The following is a 24,427-nucleotide window of genomic DNA, read 5'->3' as shown; positions in this document are numbered from 1 at the left end:
TATTGCCCCCATCACCTTGGCCCTCAGAGTTGTGGGCTCCTCACATGCACAGACATGTCTCTGCCCGAGCCATGTCCCTATTTTGCCAAAATCCAACCACTGACATTTTCAAATCCCACACACTCTTTACAGGCCACACCCTGAGACTTAAAAATGTTCCTTTAAGATAAATATTAAAGACTATATTTAAGGCACACTCCCTACATGCCACAGCCTAACACCCTGAGACTTAAAAATGTTACTTTAAGATAAATAATAAAGACTATATTTAAGACACACTCCCTACAGGCCACAGCCTAACACCCTGAGACTTAGGGGCAGATTTATCAAGGGTTGAATAGTCGATTCTAATTCTCGAGTTTAAAAATTCACACATTTTAATGTTATTCCCCCTATTCGAATGTAAATTTCAATATGAGATTTATCACACCTTGACAATAGAAACAGTCCTAATTTGAATAATCGCCACCTAAAACCTGCCGAGTTCATGTACAACTCAATGGCAAGAGGTCCAATGAGCCATTTGGAGATGTTACTAGCCTTCCTGACATTTAAGGTTTTTTCTGGAGAAAAATTCGATCTGTACAAATCAAATACGATTAGAATTTTCGGGTCAGAACCATTTGACCGAATATTAGGCATTCTAATTTTTTCTTAAATAACCTCCCAGTCGAATTTTGAGTATATTGTAAAAAATTCGACCTTTGATAAATGGGCCTCCCAAAATGTTTTTTTAAGATTAATATTAAAGACTATGTTTAAGGCATTTTAATGGATTGTACTGTTTTCTGAAAGCATCTGTGGCTTGTGTATGGCTAATGTACAAGTGCTGAGCCTAGGATAAAAAAACACAAACCCAAAATACTATCAGTTTTTTTCCATTACTTTTCTTGCTAAATATATAACACAAAATATTCCATCTAATGTTGCAGAATCTCCAGTTCTCTGGCTTTATTTCCAGAACTTTTAGACACACAAACATTGCATTTTTCTTTACTAAATATATTCAGGTTAAGTATTTAATTTGTACTGGGCATGACACTAGAACTTTTGTGATTGTGCTTTAAGAGTACTTCTTTTCCTGTGTTTGTGTGTTTTTCTCTTGGACTACATGTGTTTATCTCATACAGTACATAACTGACACAATGTGTGTGCTTATATATATTTTAGGGTGCCTAAAGGATTTATGTGAAGTTTTACTATATTTATTGCTACCTCCTGGAGACTTCCAGAATAAAATCATGCGATATTGTGTGAGGGTAAGCCCTTTTATATTCATTGCAAATATGTTTTTGTGTCTCAGTTTCTGTCCCTGCGGAACAAAGGATTGAATCTTGTGCTTGTATTCATTATGTTTCTACTGCCATGATACTGAAATATTTTCAAGCTGTAAACTGATTGTTTTGTGTTTACCTTTGAAGATGTGATAAATAAAATGTTAAAAGGACACTGTCATTGTTTAAAGGGATACTGTAATGGAAAAACATATTTTTTTTTATTTTTTCAAAATGCCTCACTTAAAGGAGAAGGAAAGTCAAAAACGATATTATGCTCCAAGTATTGCCAATGATAAATATGTATCTGTGCCAGTATCCTTTCCCTCCTTAGTTTTGACATAAATATTTTAGCAGCAATCGATGTAAAAATAAGTTTAAACATGTATAAAATCACATACCCTGTCTGCTGTCCAGAAATCGCTCAGAATAGGGCATGCGCATGCGCAGAATGGATCTCCAGTGCCCTGTGCATGCGCAGATTAAACTTCAAGGTTCCGTGTTCAGTGCTGAAGTTTTAATCACGTGATCCATGCTGACGTCATCGCTGACCTCTCTAATCCTGCCCCATTCTCTAAGCAGCCAATAGCGCTCCTGCTTACACGTTGATTCCGTGTTGGCAAGCAGATGCGTCTCAGATGCGTCTCAGATGCGTCTCAGGTGACGTCAAGGGGTCACGAAGGGAGCGCATGCGCAATGACGATCAAACGCAGGGCGGAAATGACGCGACAAGTTTAAAATGGCGGCGCCAAACTATGCCAAGCGCCGCATCTTCAAGATGATTGTGCGCGGAAACAGCAGCAACATCGGACTTTACAATATAGCGTTTCAGGAGGGGGCATATTGAGGAACCAAATGAAGTAGGAATAATTTTTTTACTTTCCTTCTCCTTTAATAGTGCTGCTCCAGCAGACTTCTGCACTGAAATCTGTTTCGTAAAAGAGCAAACAGATTTTTTTATATTTAATTTTGAAATCTGACATGGGGCTTAACATATTGTCAGTTTCCCGGGAGCCCCATTTATGTGACTTGTGTTCTGATAAACTTCAGTCACTTTTTACTGCTGTACTGGAGTGATATCAACCCCATCCCTTTCCCCCTAGCAGCCTAACAACAGAACAATGGGAAGGTAACCAGATAGCAGCTCTCTCACACAAGATAACAGCTAGCTGGTAGATATAAGAACAACAAAAAAATCTAGGTCCCACTTCGACACATTCAGTTACATTGAGTAGGAGAAACTACAGCCTGAATATTTTTAAACGATACTGACATGTTCCTATAAAAAAATCATAGGAACTTGTCAGTATAAAGTAAATGCTGAACCCGTAATCATTCCCCTCAAAGCCCCCCGCAAAGCCACCCCCCAGCCACCGCAAACCTGCATTCACCCGACCCTCCGACACTGCTAAAAGACCTTCTGAGCCGTTTCAGTGACACTGGGTTGGGGGCGGCGTGATCCTTCCATAGGCTGATTACAAATGAAAACAGGAATTCAGTCTATGAAAGCATCGCAGTTTTGACGGTATTGTCATTCAAACATTTATGCCTAAAGGGGATGTTCACCTTTGAGTTAACTTTTAGTATGATGTAGAGAGTGATATTCTGAGATAATTTGCATTTGGTTTTAATTTTTCATTATTTGTGGTTTTTGAGTTATTTGTCTTTTTTTCAGCAGCTCTCCAGTTTGCATTTTCAGCAATCTGGTTGCTAGGTGCCAAATTACCCTAGCAACCATGCTTTGATTTGCCTAAGAGACTGGAATATGACTAGTGGAAAGATGAGTAATAAAAAGTAGCAATAACAATACATCCGTAGCCCTATAGAGCATTTATTTTGAAGATGGAGTCAGTGACCCCCATTTGAAAGCTAGAAAGAATCAGAAGAAAAACGCACATAATTCAAAAAATATAAAAAATAAAAAAAGAAGACCAGTTAATAAGTTAATTAGATTTGGCAATTCTATAACGTATTGAACTAGAGAAACCATAGTGCTCTTTAGAGATGATCCATGCTACTATCTATATAGTCTTGTGTAATATAGGTGGGCGCCTGAGCTTTTTTAGTAATTAATTAAGGGCTAAACTACACAGGAGATTTTGTAGGATGGTATCGGATCAACATAACTCATCCTACAAGTAGAATGTAGTTGCATGGGTCAAAATATAATGGGACCAATATAAAAATCTGATGTGTAAACTACCTGTAAAATGTTCTATCCAAGGTGTCATTACTATGGGATATGAACCCTCCACGCTGCATCTTCATCTGAGGAGATAAAATCTGATGGTGTCTGACTGACTTTTTTTCTCTCTCGTTGAAATACATTGAGGGGCAGATTTATTAAGGGTCGAATAGTAAATTCTAATTTTATATTTTTTTTTGGTGTCAAAATTCACACATTTGAATTCGAATCCCCCAATTCGAATGAAAACAGTTCTAATTAGAATATTCACCACCTTAAACCTGCTGAGTTCATTTACAAGTCAGTGGCAGAGATCCGTTGAACCATTTGAATATGTTAATTGCCTTCCTGGTATTCAAGTTTTTTTCCGTGGGAAAACTAGTTTCGAATTCGATTCCTATTTTTGGGTCGGAACTATTTGATTGAATCTTAGAAGTTCACATTTTGCCTTAAATAACCTCCCTTTCGAATTTTGTGTATATTAAAGTTTATTAGAGTAAAAAAACTAAATTCGCATAAATTCAAAATTTAACCTTTGATAAAGGTTTTAAAAATGTTAAAAATGTCACTGTACTCTACAATAGAATAGAGGATCAATAGAATTAGGCACCCGATCCTAAACAATGGGAAACGGCAAGACCATTATTCCACCACTGTTAACATAATGCTTTCGAGCACGCAGTGATGTCCTGGCATATTCCAAAACTAGACCTTTCTGTCAGGTTACCAGATGGTGAAAAGCCATTCCTCACTTATGACTACAGTTATGGGACCTGTTATCAAGAATGCTCGAGACCTGGAGTTTTCCAGATAACAGATCTTTTCATAATTTGGATCCTCAAACCTTAAGTCTTCTACAAAATCACGTAAACATTAAATAAATCTAACCTGCTGGTTTTGCTTCCAATAAAGATTAATTATATCATAATTTGGATCAAGTACATGCTACTGTTTTATTATTACAGAGAAAAAATTTAACAAACTTGGATAAAAAAAGGAGCATATGGGAGACGGCCATCTTGTAATTTTGAGCTTTCTGGATAATGGTTTTCTGGGTTACAGATCCCATACCTGTACTTGTGCTTGCCCCAGTCTCCTATGGCTGTGACCTTTCAGCTAATGTTTGGCATTGAACATGGTGACGTTGCGTTTGTTTACCTGTGATCACCCAATAAACTGCCAGACACTATACGAAAAGTTGTTGTTCATGCATTGCCTATAGAGATAGTTTAGCAGCCCACTAAATATATTGTTTAAAACTTTATTCTTTATTTTTTGCATACAGGAAATCCTTTCACGAGGAATTCTTCTTCCTTTAATAAACCAGCTCAGTGATCCTGATTATATTAATCAATATATCATTTGGATGGTGAGTTCAGAAAAACTATTCTTAGCTTTTCTTCTATCTTTTTTATGAAGTCTTTTGGATCCATGTGCCATACTAACCAAATCTATGTTTGCTTCACCAACTCTGCAGTAGAGCAGTAGTTCTTCTGTTACTGAACAGAGCAAACGCTTCCCATGTTTCTTCATTAATCCAGTAGAATTCTACCTATTCGTAATATATATTAGTGTTGTAAAATGCACACCCATTTATTTATAATATATACTAGTGTTACAAAATGCACACTGGGAGGCACATTTATCAAAGGTCGAATTTCGACCATAAAGTCCCATGAACTCGAAATTCCACCAATCGAAATTTATTAATAAAATCAAATTATTATAACTCGGATAAATAGAATTGACCCGAAAACTCAAATCGAAATTCATTCAAATTTTTTTCACGTTGAGGTTTTTTTAGATTAGATTTTAATAAGTAAACATTTCAATTTGATAAAATTTCGAGATTTATAAAAATGTAAATAACCCAAAAACCTCTAAAATTCACAAGTTTGAATTTTGATAAATAGGCCTTTAATAGTTGGAACCTTTCCTGCTCTCCTGTACTATGTTTTGGTGTATGTGCCAAAGGTAGCCCCCAGAAAACTTTTAGTGGTTATGTATGGTTGTAAACACCTATAAATTATGAAGCCTGCAAATCATTTAATTCATTAGTAATTATGTTTATGGAGTGCAAAGTCAGAAATAATACCAATAACTGGGTCAACAAAATTGATGCTGCTGTAGTTATCTATAGTGCACAGGAGTATGTCAGGACATGCTAATTGCATGATGCTTCACCTCTTCTTTTCTTCACACATTTACCCCTTTGTTTTCAGATTCATGATTTCAGTTGCAACTACGAGGCCTTTATGAATGTTATTAAATTAAGTGACAATATAGGAGAATTGGAAGCTGTGAGAGACAAAGCTGCAGACGAACTGCAGTATCTTCGTTCTTTGGATACTGTTGGAGATGGTATGTGTGACTGAATTGTCTTTACTCAGTTTGCAGCAATTTTGAATTAAAGGAGAACTAAAGCGTAGCTAAAGAAGTGAACTAGAAATGTTGTACATTGTGTTTTGGGCTTTTATACCAGCCCAAGCCAACCATTACCCTTTAGCAGTAAAGATCTGTGTCTCCAAAGATGCCCCAGTAGCTCCCCATCTTCTTTTCTGCTGATTCACTGCACATGCTCTGTGCTGCTGTCACTTACTGAGCTTAGGGACCCACTCACAATATACAGAACACATAGAATAGAAATGTCACAATATAAGGCTGATTAGTAATTAATACAGATTGTTACTACATGGCAGTACATAAACCAGTGCAACTAGCATCAGATTTAATAATCAGTCTTGTAGCATCAGCTTATATTACAGACAAACCTCATTTTCTGTTGGATAATTAGTGACGACCCCTAAGCTTAGCTTCTCAAAACCTCAACAGAATTTGACAGTATGTCTAGCCCCATGTCAGATTTCAAAATTGAATATAAAAAAATCTGTTTGCTCTTTTGAGAAATGGATTTCAGTGCAGAATTCTGTTTGAGCAGTACTATTAACTGATTCATTTTGAAAAATTTTTTTTTCCCATGACAGTATCCCTTTAGGGGCTGATTTGAACAAGTCTGATATCTTGAAACCCCAATCTGTAGCCCTTATCGCTTCCCAGTTAAATGTACAAAACCTGTATTCATTGTACTGCCTCAGCTGTTAACTGCACTGGCAAGTTAAATATAAGCATAGTCATACTGACACATCATTATCTGTAAATATTCTTGCTGCATTAGCCAATATGTTGCACTTGATTGCAGTATTCTGTTAATGTGCATTTTAGCTGCGACCACAGAAAAGGGTGCAGTATACTTTATTACCTTTATTTAAGTCGGCTTTACCTTGTGAGTGTATTACATTAAATAGTTGCTTGTATACATTGCTCCAAGTCAATCCTGTTCAAACTGGGAGTCATAAAAATACTTAATGCCTCCTGCCATGACTTCCCCATGTAATTAAACTGACACAACACACAGTTTAGTGGCCCGTGTGTATAAAATAAGCAGGAAACATCTCAATGTTAATGTTGTAAATTTCATATATGTTAGGATTAAAAAGTAGCAAAGTAAGCTTTTTCCCCTGTTCCTGGGATTGATTTATATGTACTCCGGGTTCTCTTGAAAATGACCTACTCATTTTATGTTTCATTTCTACCAGATATCAACACTATAAAAAATCAGATAAACAGCTTACTCTTTGTAAAGAAAGCATGTGAAACAAGAATACAGAGATTGCAGTCGGGGAAAGTAAGTGATAAAATAGATAAAAGATTGTTTGCTTTTATTGTATGAATATGTAAGAACATGTAAGAAATAGACTGGAATGGTCATACTTTCAAAACTCTCATGGTCAGAGAAGAGAGTTTGTTGTCCTGTTACACCTTTTCAACAAATAAAACATTTTCCAAAAAATGTTAAACTTATAGGGATTGTTCACCTTTGCATTAACTTAACATGATGTAGAGAGTGATATTCTGAGACAATTTCGCAACTGGTTTTCATTTTGTATTATTTGTGGTTATTGAGTTATTTAGATTTTTATTCAGCAGCTCTTCAATTTACATTTAAAGTAATCTGGTTGCTAATGGACAAATTACCTAAGCAACCATTCATTGATTTGAATAAGAGACTCGAATATGACTAGGAGAGGACCTTACTAGAAAGATGAATATTAAAAAGTAGCAATAACAATGTATTTAAAGCCTTACAGAGCATTTGATCTTTAGGTGGGGTCAGCGACGCACATTTGAAAGCTGGAAAAAGCCAGAAGAAAAAGGCAAATAATTATAAAACTATAAAAAATAAATAATGAAGACCAGTTGAAAAGTTGCTTAGAATTGACCATTCTATAACATACTAAAAGTTAACTCAAAGGTGAACCACCCCTTTAAAGGGGACCCGTCACCCAAAAAAATTATTCAGAATCCTATTTTATCACATTAGTCAAGCAAAATGAACTTTAATTACACTATATAAATTGTTTGAATCTTGTTTCCTTCAGTCTGGGAATTCATAATTATAGCAAGCAGGCAGGAGCCATTTTGTGGACACTGCTTTTAAGGAAAGCCTTGCATCATCTCAGAATCTTGTTTGTGCACCAGAATGGGGGACCTGATATCCATTCCCATGCACTGGTTACACAATTAAATGGTAAAGAGAACGGGGGAATGTGGGGAGAGCAGTGACATCTAGGAAGTGCTGAATGGAAAGTGAAAGTAATTGTCTGCCCCGCCTCTATGCCCATGGCATAGAGGAGGGGCAGACAATATTTGATTGACAGCTGAGATTTTTAAATGAGCTTACAACAGCTATGAATGCTTAAATAAAAAATAGAAATTGGATTTCATGTTTAATTTGAAAAGGACTTTTATTACACAGATTTTTTTGTGTCTGGGTGACAGGTCCACTTTAAGGACATTGGGCAGACCCATTTTTTACAGTATATAGGCAAAGGTGTCTGCTATGCAATATTCTCCCCTGTAATATTCACCCACCAGTAATTGGGACAAAGTTTTGTGTTTCCTGAATTAGATGCAGAGATTTGAATCTGACTATGTATGAAGTGCAAGTGGCCACAAATTGCACCTGCAATGTGGATTGTCTGTGAGCACCTAGTGCATATTACCCCTCTTAATTTCTTTTTAGTTGTCTGTCAAATATTATATTTCATTCACTCCTAAAGATGGGGGGGGTCCAAATAAGTACAGGTATGGGATCCATTATCTGGAAACCCGTTATCCAGAAAGCTCCAAATTACGCAAAGGCTGTCTCCCATAGACTCATTTTTATACAAATAATACAAATTTTTAAAAATGATTTCCCTTTTCTCTGTAATAATAAAACAGTACCTTGTACATTAACACAACTAAAATATAATTACCTTAGTCTTTATTGGAAGCTTAACTAGTCTATTCAATGTTTACATGACTTTCTAGTAGACTTAAGGTATGAAGATCCAAATATGGAAAACCCCAGGTCCCGAGCACTCTGGATTACAGGTCCCATACCTGTAATTGGTTATGTGTTTTCAAGCACAATTTTTTCTGCACTCCGCAATTGTGGTCTCTGCAATTGTGTGCCGTGGCTTTAAATTTGTGTGTACTCTGCTAAAGGGAATGTTCATGTCCACATGTATACCTTTAAATATTACATCATTCAATTGGTGTAATGTTTAGGGTTAGCTCTATACTTGTTTTTCTAAGACAGCTCATATGCAAAGGGCTCCCTTGCTCAGAATAGAGCTGCTTGTGCCAAAAACCCAGTAAAGAGGACCAAACACAAGTGCCGAGGACTGGCACTAAATCCCTTACACGGCACAATATATATTGTATTTGCCGAATAACAACTGGTGTTTACTAGATTGATTTAGATGCCCTATTATTCTAATGCATCAGGCTGAAGAATTCTACATTTTATGATAAGTTGCAGCCATAGGACAGTCAGGGCCCAGCTGCATACCCACACTCCATATATTAAAGATGCACAAGTTAGGGATTGAGATAGGGGCACTCCTATCCCTCATAAATTCAGCTCTGCTGGAGAGGCACAGGTCTTTACATGCTCTCCATTCTAGAGCATGATGATCCGGATCACTGGGTGCTTAGCACAGTGCAGGGTGCAAAGAGAGGAAAACATGGCAGTTTATTACACTTTGCACCCTGCCCTTAGGGTTGCCACCTGGCTGGTATTTTACCGGCCTGGCCAGTAAAAATGTTATTAATAGGGAAAAAAGATAAATATATAGGAAGGGCAGTATTTTTTTCCAGAAAACGTGGCAACCGTACCTGCCCCATACAATGTTAATTGATCCCTAATGTGTTGTGCATGCATGAGATTACTTGCCATAGAAATGCTGGTCTATTTTTCCCTTTAGGAAATTGACACTTTGAAGTTGGCTGCAAACTATGGAAAACTTTGCACAGTCCCATTGGACAAAATTCTTATAGACAATGTTGCACTACAGTTTTTTCTGGGTAAGCGAATACATTCTTTTTTTTTTTTGTCCAGTTGGATTTTTGATTACAGTGAAACCTCAGTTTTGCATCCCTTGATTTTAAGTTTTTCCTCATTTTTACATTGTTGTTTTGTGGTCCCGCCTATATATTATGCATAATACATTTCCCTGATTTTACATTTTCCTGGATTATACACCATTTTGTTCTGGTCCCCTGAAAAACGTAAAATGGGGGTTCTACTTGTATGTAGAAAGTGAGCTTCCCAGTCCTATTTTTACAGTGTGTTTATAAAAAAACCAAGATAAACAATGTGTGGTTATTTAAAAGAAAATCTACACATATATCAGAAGATTTATGTTCTGTTTTGTCTTATTAAAGTTAATGAGACACATTGTTTATTCCCATTTATCACCTTTTAACTAAATGGTTGTTTTACCTGATACCAGCCTTAAGCTTACATGGTGGTTGATCCCAGCAGCACCGTGCTTAGTTTTTGGCAGGAGGCTGATTTATACAAAGGAGTTGGAACAGAACAATAATTGCATATAAATAACTCTCTACAATGTATACAGTTACCCTGAAGATTAAAGGCTAAGTTTAAGAGATAGGAGGTTGTTATTTCCCTGCACTGCAGATTTTAAATACTGAAAAGGGAAAATAGCAGAGTGTTACCCATAGATCAAAACCAGAAAATATAGTGGTCCCCAAAAGCTTGTGTTTTATTATCTGCTAATCAAAAAATATTAAAAAAAATATAATTTGCTAATTAACTGTTATTTTGCTGTTTTGTGGCTAGAAGTCTATAAAATAAAAAGCTTTCTTTAATGATTGTGCAGTAATGCACAATGTTTGGTCTTTACTGCAAGAACCCTCATTTACTTGTGCACACCACATGCAGGCTGAAAATACAGCTAAATACAGCTAAATGAAAGTATAAATGATTCTGTGTTTGCCTTTATCTTGTGAGAGTTACTGTAAAGGCAGCCACACAATGTGATTGTCCAATTTGAAAGAGCCCGTGTTTATAGTTGTCAGCATCACAAAACTTTATTGTAAAAGTTAAATAGGAGGTTTTGTTTTTTTTGTCAGTATATCCCCCACTTTAAAATTCAGTGCAACAACCTTTCATTTCATTAGAGCAGAATGTCTTGTATTTGTTGAATACCACATGTGAGCAGGCCCGGACTGGCAATCTGTGGGTTCTGGCAAATGCCAGAGGGGCTGCTACAAGGACCCATAGAAAGTCAGTATTTAGTGGGCTGGTGGGGGCTGATTGGGCCTCTGTGCACCTGAAATGCCAGGGCCTATTTTAATTCTCAGTCCGGACCTGCATGTGAGTAACCACATACAGTATCTACTTCTACTAGTACTTGTTGTGTCTGTAGCTGGATGGTACTGTAACCTCATGACAGCTTATACATTTTCTCAATGCTTTATTCATACAGCAAAGGGAAAAACAGATGCCTGCAGCTTATATCACTCTATAGATACTGGGTCTGGAATAGAAAGAATTCAGTAAACAGTCTCAATTATAAAAAAAAAAAAAAACTTTAAGTCATACTTTTCAGATAAAGAATTTAGTTTAATGTGGATTAATGTAACATAGTTGTTAAAGTAGAAAAAAAACATGTCCATCAAGTTCAGGTGAATATAATTCTTTCCTGACTCTGAAAGGTCAAGTGGATCAAAGCAGTGAAGACCTTTTTTGGTATGTGGATTGTGTAACATTGATGCAGTACACAGTAATAGTTACAAATGTTTTGTGGCAGTATTATGGCGAGGAAGCAGTATATTTCATTTTACATATTGAACCTTCTCTTCGTGTTCCTTGCTGTAGATTTTATGCAGCAGACCGGAGGGCAAGCACATCTCTTCTTCTGGCTGACGGTGGAAGGATACCGAGTCACAGCGCAGCAGCAACTTGAGGTTCTGCACAGCCGACAAAGGGACGGAAACCATCAAACCAACCAAACAAAAGGTTTGCTACGAGCTGCAGCGGTTGGAGTGTATGAACAGTATTTATCTGAGAAGGTACAAAGCATTTTTATTTGCTCTACTTTATGTGCATTAGTCTTATTGTGAACTATTATGTTCATGTTCCCATTTATATGATGCAGTTTAATAATACACCTCTGTACATACCGTTGTGTAAAGGCTTTTGAAAACCCTTGGTCAAATTGCATGTTTTCTTGATTTTCTTCTGGAATACAAGTTTGCATGACCTTTGCATGGAACATGCCTGAACATGACATGTTTCTGCCTAAATTTAACAGATTGGAAAAGAATAACACATACGCTATATATGTGCAAATTTTAAAAGTGTTCCCTGCTGAAGTTGTGTTTACATCTTTGCACAAAAAATAGGGCTCATTTGCTAACACGGGTGCTAAATTGCATGAGTGCTAGACGGGTTGCCCCCAACTCCTTGGCACATGCAGCAAACAAACACTTTTTACTTGGGGGAGTTTAACTGGTTAGTGAGGGGACACAGACAAGGCATGTGCCTGGCACCCACCAAGCTTTGCACCCTAGGCTTGTGCCTCTTCTGCCTACCTCTAGTTCACGTTTGCAACCAATCAGCAATTAGCTTGGAGCAATCGACTACAAGATAGAAAATGAAAGCAACTGTATGAATAGTTGCAAAGTGTATTTGCTTGAGCGAAACTGTGTTTTTAAACTGTTTTTTAGCCAAATGTACAAACAATATATATGAATGAGAGGTTTGGTTGTTTATGGAGAGTCTGTTTTTTAATCACCTGATGCCATCTGCTGGGCAATATTGGCAATTTCACAATTGCCAAACAGAAACATCTGCAGTTATTTTTTCCATTAATTAATTTTTGTCTTTAGTGGGTGGAAGGATTGTTTTGGTCATATAAAGCTGCAAATGCTGTACAGGTATTAAATGCCCCTGTAAAATGAGCAGCAAATACACATAGATCCCCCCACCCCAAAAAAATCACTTTGGCTTCGTAGTAGTTCACTTCTCCTGACATAAACTGGATTTCTACTTCTATACCAGCCAACACTAGGTTGTTTTAGGTCACACCCAGATATATAGAGTCACCCCCCCGGTTTTTCCCATTGGAACACTTGTAGTTTGACCACATGTTGATGGCAAGATTAAGGAGGTGTTGTGGCTGAATACTGCTTCATGCTGACTGACATTTTGATGTAACAGTGTGGGCTCCCATGGTTTCACATCAGGACATTCCCATTGGTCTTTCCATCTATTTCACTCAAAAATTCATTGTCTCTCTTTCAGGCATCACCTAGAGTCCATATTGATGACTACTTATTAGGAAAGCTTGAAGAGACCTTGAACAGCGAAGATCCAACACCTGAAATTTTTGATGACATACAGAGAAAGGTGAGTATTTGATCTACCTTCACAAAGACCAAAAATGGAGTAGCTTCAGCTTCACATTTGCCCTGTTTACCTCAAGAAAAAGAGAAACCACAGTTTTTTTGTGGATAAAAAGTAAAGTATGTTCAGCACAAGCCCTGATCATATATGTCACATATATGATCACATATGTTGAGCAAGAGAGTATACTGCCCATTTAATAATAGTTGTTAGTCTTCTACTTTTACCCAAATACCCTCTTTATTATTTATCAATCCCTACACAAAAAGATTGTGTTTGCCAATTTTGTAAGTTAAATTATGGCATTAATATGATAAAATCTGCAACAGGTCTAGTAACCCATAGTGTCCAATCTGCAGGTAACATTTACTGGCCATCTGTTTGAAAGAAAACCTACTATGTGTACTAGGCCTGTTGCCAGCCTCGTGACTTTTATTACATATCCCATATGTGCCATAGAAATTGTCATGAAGGAGGGACCAGTGTGTGTTGAAGGCTTGCAGTGTATCCCTTTTAACCAATAAAAGTATCGTTTTTATATCACATTTTTGGTTGGAAGTCAAACGTATGTAAAGGTACTAAATGTAAAGGTTCTAAATGTTTCCTGGTGCAGTAACCCATAGCAACCAATAAGACATTTTTCTACCTTCTATATGTTATTGCACTTTAATGTGGATCATTCTTGATCCAAGAGCACATCCCTTGGTGCTCATCCTGGGAGCAATTGCACCCTCCTTTGCCAGATGAAAAATGTTGAGCACAGTGTCAGGAGGTGCGACTTGCCATGCCCTAAGGCAGGCCTTAAGAATAAGGCCCCCGATTTGGGTTGCGTTCCCTGCTGCTCTGTACCTTGTTCATCTGAATGACATGCAAGGTATAAAACATGAGGGGAGACGCCAGCATGCTTCCCACCACCCATCCCCTCCAGTCTCTGAACTGTATTTTATTACATAACCCTTAAAGGGGAAGGAAACCTAGTCGGCGCAAACCGAACACCCCCCCTCCCGTTTGTTGTATTTATCAAAGGATGAACTTTCACTTTCCCCCATTGATAAAAATCCAACAGAAATGAATGGAGAGTGGCGGAATTTCACTCTAGAGGACTGTGGCGACCTCTAACTTCACTCTTTGATAAATATACCCCTTAGTCTATGTGCAGAAGGTCTGTTCCAGGGTGGGCCATTGTTTTCGGAAACTTCAAGTTTTGAGGGTTCCTTGTCCTTTAAAGGAGAATTCAACCCTTTAGCAAAAAAAAAAAACCCCTTCCCCTCACCCCATCTAGACCCCTCCCCAGTCTAACTGCCCCCCTGGGAAATGCCCCTAACTTTTTACTCACCCCTAGGCGCAGATTCAAGCATTGGAGATCACCGCATCTTCCGGGTCTTTGTGTCTTCTTCCGGCACTTTTGCAATTTATGGCCATTTCGGCACATGCGCAGTTGTCGCAAACCTGTAAATTGCTCCAACTGCGAATGCGCCACTTGACGGTCTCTGACTCTGCTTACCAAAGACCTGGAAGATGGCTGTGTGGAACTCCGATGCCTAAATCTGTGCTGAGGAGTAAAAAGTGTGGTGGGGGTAGGGTTTCTTTTGCTAAAGACTTTAGTTTCTCACATTTTTATGCAATCTTTTTGTTCAACACACTGAATTAAAGCTGAAGTCTGCAGTTCAACTGCATCTGAGTTGTTTCATTTAAAATTCATTGTGGTAATGTACAGAACCAAAATTAGAAAAAATTCTCTGTCCAAAGATTTATGGGCCTAACAGTATGTATATGTACGTAGGTGTTCTAGAGCCTGAGGCAAACTTTGTTCAGTTAGAAATGTTCTCATATTATTGCTCTCTATGTCTTATGCTCCTGGCCTTCCAGATGTTGCTAAAGTTCATCAGAGTTTAGTCCACCAGCTGCAGGGCCACGGGCAGAACATCTCAACTCTGTAGCCATAACATATTTACATTCAACAACATGTGACCTGTGCCTTTGACATTTAGGTTTACGACATGATGCTGCGCCATGAAAGATTTTACCCATCGTTCCGTCACAACACTCTCTATATCCGAATGCTGGCAGAGCTCGACATGTTAAAGGAGCCAAGTTTTAAAGGGTCGGATGATGGAGATGGAGGTAATTCATGTTTTCATTTAGTCCTATGGTTCATCGACTGTAAATTCTCTCAGGCTCCTTATTTCTCAATGAAATGTTTTCTGTGCAGTTCTATGAGCACTATTTATTGCAACTATAAACCTTAACAATATTTTCCCATGTGGGCTATAAAAAGTGTTGATACTGAAGATGTCACAGACATTTTGACTTAAGATGGCCTTGCACAGGCTGATAAAACCTGAGAATCGGGCAGATTGAGCTAGCAAATTATATAGGACCTGCCCAACCAATATCTGAAAATGGTCCAGATATTTATCAGCCAGGAAAAACATTGGCTCATTGATGCAGTGGTCTTCTGATAGGTCTGCAGTGGTCAAACAGTGCAGTTTATGTAGCTCAGTACATGGATGGCCAGATTGAGGCAAGATCTTTATTTATATACCCAGTTTAAGCAAGGCTTATGCTTATGTTGAATTTCTTTTTGTGTCAGCTGCAAATAACTATGTGCAGAAAAGCATTGTGATAAATAATTTACCTCTTAGCATAGTGGCATGACAAGCAGATTTTCTTTGTTTTTTTTTTTCCCACAAAAAAAAAAAACTTTACAAATAAAAAAGGAAACATTGTTAAGGTGGCCATAGACGATGTTGCCAAACGAGTGGATCTCTCCCCTGATATGCCCACATTGAAGTGGGCAATATTGGGCTGATCCAATTGTGGGACCTAGGGCCCAATGATCGGATCAGAATGGATCCGATACGGGCAGTCAGATTGTGGGACAGTATAGACGCACAGATGTGTCCGCATTGCAACGGGATTTTTTAACCGGCCCGACTTTCGGCCAGATATCAATTGGGGAAGCCCGTCGCATGGCCCCACACACAGGCCAATAAGCTGCCGACTCGGTCTGTCGGCGGCTTTTATCGGCCCGCATATGGGGGCCTTAGCACTGGCAAACCATTTTCCAACTCCCCTTAGACTCACAGCTCTTCACCTGGCTCCATTGTGAGATGATGGATTCTGGGACTGAAGTCTTTGCTATCCAGTGAATCTGTGCACCACTATGGAAAACAGAGGACCTCAGGCCCCAGAAACCTCACAATGAAATACAGTGAGGGTGGGGTTGTATTACACTCTGAGGCTAAGAAGGGTGGGGAATAGATCCCATCGATCGAATAAACAGGTGATTGTGGTTTCCTTTTAGTCTGTCGAATTAGGTATGTCTGCATAAAAAGTGTATGTACCGTATGTATATTTCTGGACATTCGAATGTATACTCCTTTTTTTACATAAGGCCTACTGAATGAGCCCATGTCAAAAAAGGGTGTATATACTCTATAACACATCATTTCAGGCACATTGCATTGTTTATTTTGCTAAACATTAAATCATTTGGTACATTGTCGCTTATACAAGAGAGAAAAGTAATGTGCTTAGCTTGTGTCTGTGTGCCCTCTAGTGGACCCTCAGGGAGTATAAAGTTGGCTTTTGGAAAGTGAAACATAATTTTATTTTAAATGACATCCCGATTTCTTTGTTTCCTTTGATAGAATTTTTCAATGGGTCACCTAACGGCAGTATACATTCGGTAAGCAACCGTAACTTGTTATGCTGTACAACTTGCAACAAAAACCAGCACAAATTATTTCCCTGACTAGTGATGGCTCCACTGTAGAGACTAGGGTGTCAGTGCTGCTTCCCATGGCCCATAGAACCTTCTTTCAAACCACATGTACCTTCCATGTTCTTTTTTCCTTCTCCAAAGTGGCCTCCTCTTATGCAGTTTAGCAATTTGCATGCCCATCAACTACCTTTCACCCCGGGCAATCCAATGCTGTGTTTATGCAGAACTTTCAGGAATTCCTAGAGTATATATTAACAAAGTTTTATTTTGTAGGTTTGGTTTTGGCACTAAGATGCTTATTTTTAAATTCCCATGCTATATGCATTGATCTGTTAATTTTGACCCTACATTTTCTCCATTCCATTCCATTGCATTTTCAGTGCCATATTTCTCTCTCAGCATGTTAATCCTAATTAAGCGAGAGTAACATAAATAAGAGCATTACTTAAACAGGTCCATTATTACGTCTCTCGTTACTTTCCCAAGACAGATGTGACTTGGCTCTTTATTTTATTTTTTCCTATGTCCTATTTAATTGAGGAAAGTGTCAGGTTGCCCTTTTGATTGGCATTTTTCTTTGCCCTAATGATGCAGGAAGGATCATTTGCCAGAATGAGAAGGAAGCGGTGGCGTTGGTGTGGCCTCTGTGAAACAATAGCAAATATATATACGAAGGAACTTTTTACTTTCCCTTCGTTTGTAATGTTTAGTGCTATTGTGGGACTGGCGTGCTTGTGCAGGTGCTTGAGCACTCGCAGATTAGTTGTTTCTGGCTGGGATCCATGTCTGGAGTAAATGCCTACTCAAATAATACAGCTCCCCTGTGTCAGTCAGTTACAATAAACAGAACAGGCAATGAATAGGAGCCCAGGGTCAGTCCTAAGGTCAATGACTTGCAATATTTGTAACTTATTTAAAGTCACGCTGCTTTCCTTTCATAGCAATTTGTCCCTGGAAGCATAAAGATCAGTATGATGCATGTCTGGAAATTTTTTTTTTTTTCTTTTGTGCACAACAAGTATCCTTAGGGGTTAAGCTATCAGATTTTCTTATTCCATTTTATCTGATATGAAATGATACACCTCGGGCAGGTGGCTTCCATGCTAAGCAGCTGAGGACTTTATAAGGAAAACATAATAAATAGCTTAACCTATGTTTGTGTTTTTTTTCAGTCTCTAGATGACCTGACCAGCTCTGATGAGCTATTGCAGATTAACGCTTTTATTTCTGACACTGGTGAGTTAAAGGCTTCATTTTCACTTTCAGTATTTTCCTTCCTTTAATTTTAACTTAATTTTTTATTTGTTATTTCATTTCATGTGTGCTCAGAATCACTGATCAATCAACTGATCAGTGTTCAAAGTATCCTTGTTTGTTGTATTGTTCTTGGACATTCTGTGCAGCATTTTCTTGCCGTGAGAAGGTCTCCAAGATACCTGGCAGGAAACTATAGTGAAGGAGTGTGTGTCCGCTTAGATGCTCATTTGGAGAATAAATCTGAGATGCACTTTGGGCATGAAATAGATGAATACCTTGATACTTTGATACTGAACTGAATACCTGGCCTATTAGCCCATAAGATACTCTTTGTAATATAAGGGTACAAATCTTATATTTGTACCCTTGATACCATCCGTAGGGGCATGTCTACTGAAATTGGAGATAAATACAACCAGTGATGTTGCCCATAGCAACCAATCAGATATTTGTTTTTGTTTTCTAACTTATATGTGACTGTTCAAATCTAATTGGTGATTGTGTGCTATGGGAAACATCTCCAGTGATTTTTCTCTCTAATGTTAGTAAACATGCCTCATAGTCTTTTATGTGCCCCTATTTCACTTGAGTTGGGGAGCAGACAGAAACAACTCCTTGTATACCAGTCCAGTGCACCCAAACTTGATCAAATTGAAGGGAATGGTCATCCTACTCCAATTGCTTTGGTTATTGGGCAGAAGTAACGGAGCCTTTTGAATACCATGACTGAATGTTACCCTTGCGCTGATCTCCGTGTTATCGGTGAAAGTGAAATAATCAAAACATGACTGCCATAAAGATTGCTGCTGGGGATTATTTTATTAATGGATGTAACGAAACCTTCAGTATTTTCTGCTACATAACCAGCACAGCTGGAATTGTATGACCGTCCACTTCCTAAAAGGAGCTTCAGTTCATGTAGGGCTCTGTCCGACTTAGTTCCCCTTTAATATAATATCAGTGGGGTACATTTACATAAATTTTTTTTTAAAAAAAGCAGAAATTCTAGAATAAAGAAGTCTAAAATTCTATTGGGAAAGATTTTTTAAAAATTTCCTTATCTAAACAGTTCAAGTAGAGTTTAGTTTTGGCAGGTAAAGCTCTGCGGGGGAAGCCTTTAATAATATATTGCTTTAACCAGAATGCAGTGGGAATAATTCTACTTTTGCCTGCAGTTTGAACTGGAAATACATATATCAAAAAGAATGAATAATGCTGGTGCCTGTAAATTCATCTGTATTTCTGTATCCACTTGATGCCAAGCTCGTATAGTCTACTTTAAATGGATTCATTCATGTCAGAGCTGTGGTGCAGAACATAGGTGGCTTCATGTCTTTTTGGTCTGAAAAGTCACCTGAGGCTTTGATTTATTTCTGATCAGGCTTGTATATTGTTAATATATCCGTACACAACCTCTGGCAACTAACAGCAGCCCAGGGCATGTGCCATTAGGGAACAACTAAGGGCATCTTTGGAGGCACACCTTAGTATATGTTTTACTTCTCATAGTATCAAAAATCATTTTTGGCCAGTTTCTGTGTCAATGACTGAGCATATAAACAGTCTAGATGGCTTTTATATATACAGGTAAGGGATCCAGAAACCCGTTATACAGAAAGCTCCTAATTATATATATATTGTTTACCTTTTTCTCTGTAATAATAAATCTGTGAATTGTACCTGATCCCAACTAAGATATAATTAATCCTTATTGGAAGAAAAAGTCTACATGATTTTCTAGTAGACTTAAGAAAAGAAGATCCAAATTACGGAAAGATCAGTTATCAAAAAAAAAACCAGGTCCCCAGCATTGTGGATAGCGGGTCCCATACCGGTATAATATAATTGCCTGACAGTACTAAATGCTTCTCCCAGAACCATAAATCTTTGCTTAGACACATTGAATACCATTGGAAAGCTGCAGCTTCTTGCTCTCTGTGAAGTTTGTGTCTAAGCAGATCAAAAGCCGACACATTCCCACATCCAGCTGGATTTCTGTGCCGTGCATTACATACAGACTCACACTATTCTAGCATATTTATTCTCTTTAATTTAGTTAAAGGGGTGGTTCACCTTCAAACAACTAGTTGTTTTCAGATTGATCACCAGAAATAATGACTTTTTCCAATTACTTTCTATTTTCTATGGGGCAAATTTAATTAACCCTCGATATTCGACTGCCAAATTGAAATCCTTCTACTTCAATTCGAAGGATTTTAATCCATCGATCGAACGATTTTTCTTCGACCAAAAAAAGATAGCAAAGCCTATGGGGACCTTCCCCATAGGCTAACATTGACTTCGGTAGGTTTTAGGTGGCGAACTAGGGGGTCGAAGAGACAGTACTTCGACTATCGAATGGTCGAATAGTCGAACGATGTTTAGTTTAGACGTAGTCGAAGCTCGAAGTAGCCCATTCGATGGTCGAAGTAGCCAAAAAAACATTCGAAATTTGAAGTTTTTTTTCCTCTATTCCTTTACTCGAGCTAAGTAAATGGGCCCCTATGTGTCAGCATTTTTCTAATATTGAAGTGTAAAGTGTAATTTTTCACCTTATGAAGCAGCTTTAAGCTCTAAAAGGGGGGTCGCCGACCCTGTAAACTGTTCTAAATTGATACATTTAGTTGATACATTTCTTATCTTTGTCCCTGCTGAGCAGAATCTCTGGTTTTCATTAGACAACTGTTATAATTGATACAATAGTTGCTAATACTCCAGAGATGCTGCTGAGAAATGTATCAACTAAATGTTGCAAAATTGTAACAGTTTAGAGTCTGCACCTGAATTACTGAGCTGCCAGACTCAAACACCACAGACATTCAACTTTAAACTTAGATTTTGGAAAAACAGTAAAAAATAAATAATGGAAAGTAACTGAAAAAAGTCTTTGTTTCTGGTGAACAATCTGAAAACAACTGAACTGAAAAACGTGTTTGGAAGGTGTACAACCCCTTTAACAGCAACCATTGAACTTTTTTTATTTTCTGTCTGGTTGTGTAAAAGTCTGTAATGTACATATAGTACAGTAGATACATGAACTTAATTTTTCTCATTTATGCATTTTATATCACTTTCATTTCACTCTATATTTTCTGCCCTATTACCTCTCCCCCCCATGCATTACTTTATCTCTGTATGTAAATGGTAAGTCCATGCTGATTGTGACCCATATGCCGTGGCAGGAGTTTGTAATGAACATGGTAAAACGTATGCACTATACGCCATCACTGTCCAGCGACGAAGTTTAGACGCCGTTGAAGACATGTGGAAAACGTATCGCCGTTACAGTGACTTTCATGACTTCCACATGCGAATCACGGAACAGGTAAATGGCACAAGCTGAAGGTTTAGGAACTGCTTATTTGTTGCTTTGGGGATTTAGCACACACTTATGAAACACCCAGACTGATGAAAATATGCAGTTTTCCCCAAGTGACCCACACGCAGGCCAGTAGAAACTGAGTTATTGTGTACTTCTATTACTTTGGCATATAGAGCTTTTGTGACAGATGGAAAAATATATCTTATAGCTTATTTTGCTTTATTACAATTGCCCGACACATAGCTGCACAGCAAACTTGCCTCCTTCTGAAATCTGCATTTCTCTTTCACAATTGCTCTACGACTTAAAGTAAAGTTTAGTATGATCTATCTGAGACAATTTGCAATTGGTCTTCACTTTTTATATTTTTTTATGCTTTTTAAAAAATTGTTTAGGTTTTTGTTTCGGTAACTAATTGCTAGGGTCCAATTTACCCGAGTAACCAGGCAGTGGTTTGACTGGAGGATGAATAGGAGAGGCCGTCAACAGAAAGATAAGTAACAATAAAATTGCAGCCACGAGGAGCAATCGTTTTTGTGTCCTGGTCAATTGAAAGCTGCAAAGATATTGAAGAAGTCCTTTAATTCAAAAACTATAAACAATGAAGACCATTTGAGTTGATAATAACAGGCAATACCAAAAGTTAGTTTAAAGGTGAACTGCGCAGTAGAGCATTCTTATATTTAGGGTATACATACTTTATGATTATTGTTCCTGAAAAACATATTATAATATCCATTCAAACTGTTTCCTTAGTGTAAGGCTCACTTTATTCTTGCTCTCTCTCTGTTTTTTTTTTTTTTTTTAATAAGCCCAAAATATTATCACATTAACCTTCATGTATTCCACTGCTCCAAAAAATGATCCCTAGGACCAACAATCCTGGAAGAGTAAACCCTACTTAAAAATAGGTTGTATTCATCTTTATAGAGTATAGAAGAGCCAATATGTTTTTACAGTGAGCTTTGCTAATGCTTTAGCTTTATGGGGAAACAAATTCCCATTCATCTTGCTTGACAAATCCCCTGGCCATTTACAGGACAAGGAGCAGAGACAAATGTGCAGAATAATGGGGGTGCAACAGTGGTTTGGATCATTTGTTGTATTGGTCATGCAGCTTAGGAAGTAACAAGTGAGCTTGGGAATGGTGCACACAGGCTTTTGGTGAAAGCTTATGGATCTGTGAGGTCTATGTACGTGAGACAGCTGTACCCATGCCCGAGTGCCAGCAAGAAGCTGCTGTGCCCCATTGTTACACCAGCTATAACCTGGCACCTGCAGTAGGACCTACAACTGATCTCACTGTGATTTCCTTGCTGGGCACAATGGTACCCTGAATAGTTCCTGGCACAAAATAAAGTTTCCATTTAAATCTAATTCACCATTTGCTGGTTTTCTGCAGCCAGTTTTTGTCCCCAGCCTCGATAATTATCACTTCATTTTTAACTGCAAAAACCTATGTTGAACGCAAGCTGACCTTTCCAAAGCCATTGTAAAAGCTGATGAGGCAGTTTGAATGCATATTCTACTTCCAGCTGTCCATAAACTGCTGATCCCGGGGCTTAGCACAAGCTCCCACCCACTGGAATCAGAACCTCTCCTTGAACTAACCAGACTACAATCTAACCCGCAGATCATTTACATTAACCCAGTGTCTGCTTAGTAGCAGTAATTGCATATAAAATATCTCTTTCACCCTAAGACCCCAAATATAAAAATGGCTTGAACATATTGGTGTATGTATTTGTTTACATTACTGAAAAATGCATTTGCAGTTATCCAGGTAAGAACAATGTCCCTGACTAAGGAAAAGAGCAGTGTAGCTTGCCTTTCCTATAATGAAAAATCGGCAGCTGGATTGCACTCACATTGCTTCGATTTCCGAAGTCGCCCAAAGTTTCCTCGAGAGGCAACTTCGGGCGACCTCAGAAAACAAAGCGACACGAGTGTCATCCCGCTGACAATTTTTCATTATAGCCGGCAGGGGAAAGCAGTTTGGGGAGAATGTAACCCAGAAGAAGAGGCGATTAGTCACCGGGCGACTAAATCTCCCCAAATCTCCCCGTGTGACCTTACCCTAAAACTGAAAGCCGCTCCAGACATCTTTATGGAAGGCTATTTGTAAGTTGCCCCACACAACAAACATACTTTTCACTGTGATAGTTAAAGGAAAGTTTACATAATAGGCTCTGCAAAACCGTGGGGGTAATTTTGCCTTTAGGATTTGAACCAGTTATTATTACCGTATGCAAAGGTAAAATTGAATCTTGTGTTTAAACTTTAATGAAACACTTGTGAAAATGTCTTGGCAATACTTATGACACTATAATGCTTTTTAAATGTACAGATTCATTATTTGTCTTTTTTTTATGCCCTTAAGGAGGTGGTAAATTTTAGGATGTTCGAGAAAGGCCAATTGTAATCAACTTTTTAAGAGGTTTTCATTATTCTTTTTAATAGTTTTTGAATTATTTGCCTTCTTCTTCTGACTCTTTCCAGCTTTCAAATTGGGGTCACTGACCCCACCTGAAAAAACAAATGCTCTGTAAGGCTGCAAATTTACTGTTTTTGCTACGTTTTATTACTCGTCTTTCTATTTAGGCCCTCTCCTATTCATATTCCAGTCTTTTATTCAAATCAATGCATGGTTAGTAGGGTAATTTTGACCATAGCAACCAGATTGCTGAAACTGCAAACTAGAGAGCTGCTGAATTAAAAGCTAAATAACTCAAAAACAACAAATAATAAAAATATGAAATTCAAATTGGAAATTTTCTCAGAATATCACTCTAACATCATACATAAAAGTTAATTCAAAGGTGAACAACCCCTTTAAAGGGGAATATGCCCTGTTCATAATTGGTCTTTACATTTGCTTTTGTTTAAAAGCATATTATTTACA

The 24,427-nt window shown here is 37.9% G+C and overlaps 1 protein-coding gene across 3 annotated transcripts in view; it reads left to right on the top strand.

Annotated features, from left to right (window-relative positions):
• The window catches only part of snx13.L (sorting nexin 13 L homeolog), a 91,110-nt gene that overhangs the window by 48,805 nt on the left and 17,878 nt on the right, over positions 1-24,427 (top strand). For all 3 annotated transcript variants that reach the window (XM_041565957.1, XM_018267380.2, XM_041565958.1), the window contains 11 exons: positions 1,171-1,259; positions 4,745-4,828; positions 5,682-5,820; positions 7,056-7,144; positions 9,771-9,870; positions 11,690-11,883; positions 13,118-13,222; positions 15,211-15,343; positions 16,873-16,910; positions 18,119-18,182; positions 21,386-21,528. In XM_041565957.1, coding sequence (XP_041421891.1) covers positions 1,171-1,259; positions 4,745-4,828; positions 5,682-5,820; positions 7,056-7,144; positions 9,771-9,870; positions 11,690-11,883; positions 13,118-13,222; positions 15,211-15,343; positions 16,873-16,910; positions 18,119-18,182; positions 21,386-21,528 — 1,178 coding nt within the window. The remainder of the gene's footprint in view (positions 1-1,170; positions 1,260-4,744; positions 4,829-5,681; positions 5,821-7,055; positions 7,145-9,770; positions 9,871-11,689; positions 11,884-13,117; positions 13,223-15,210; positions 15,344-16,872; positions 16,911-18,118; positions 18,183-21,385; positions 21,529-24,427) is intronic.

Source organism: Xenopus laevis, chromosome 6L, assembly GCF_017654675.1.
Source record: "Xenopus laevis strain J_2021 chromosome 6L, Xenopus_laevis_v10.1, whole genome shotgun sequence".
NCBI classification, from domain to species: Eukaryota; Metazoa; Chordata; class Amphibia; order Anura; family Pipidae; genus Xenopus; species Xenopus laevis.
Note: the sequence above shows the minus strand (reverse complement) of the source record. Positions and strands in the feature narration are given on the sequence as shown.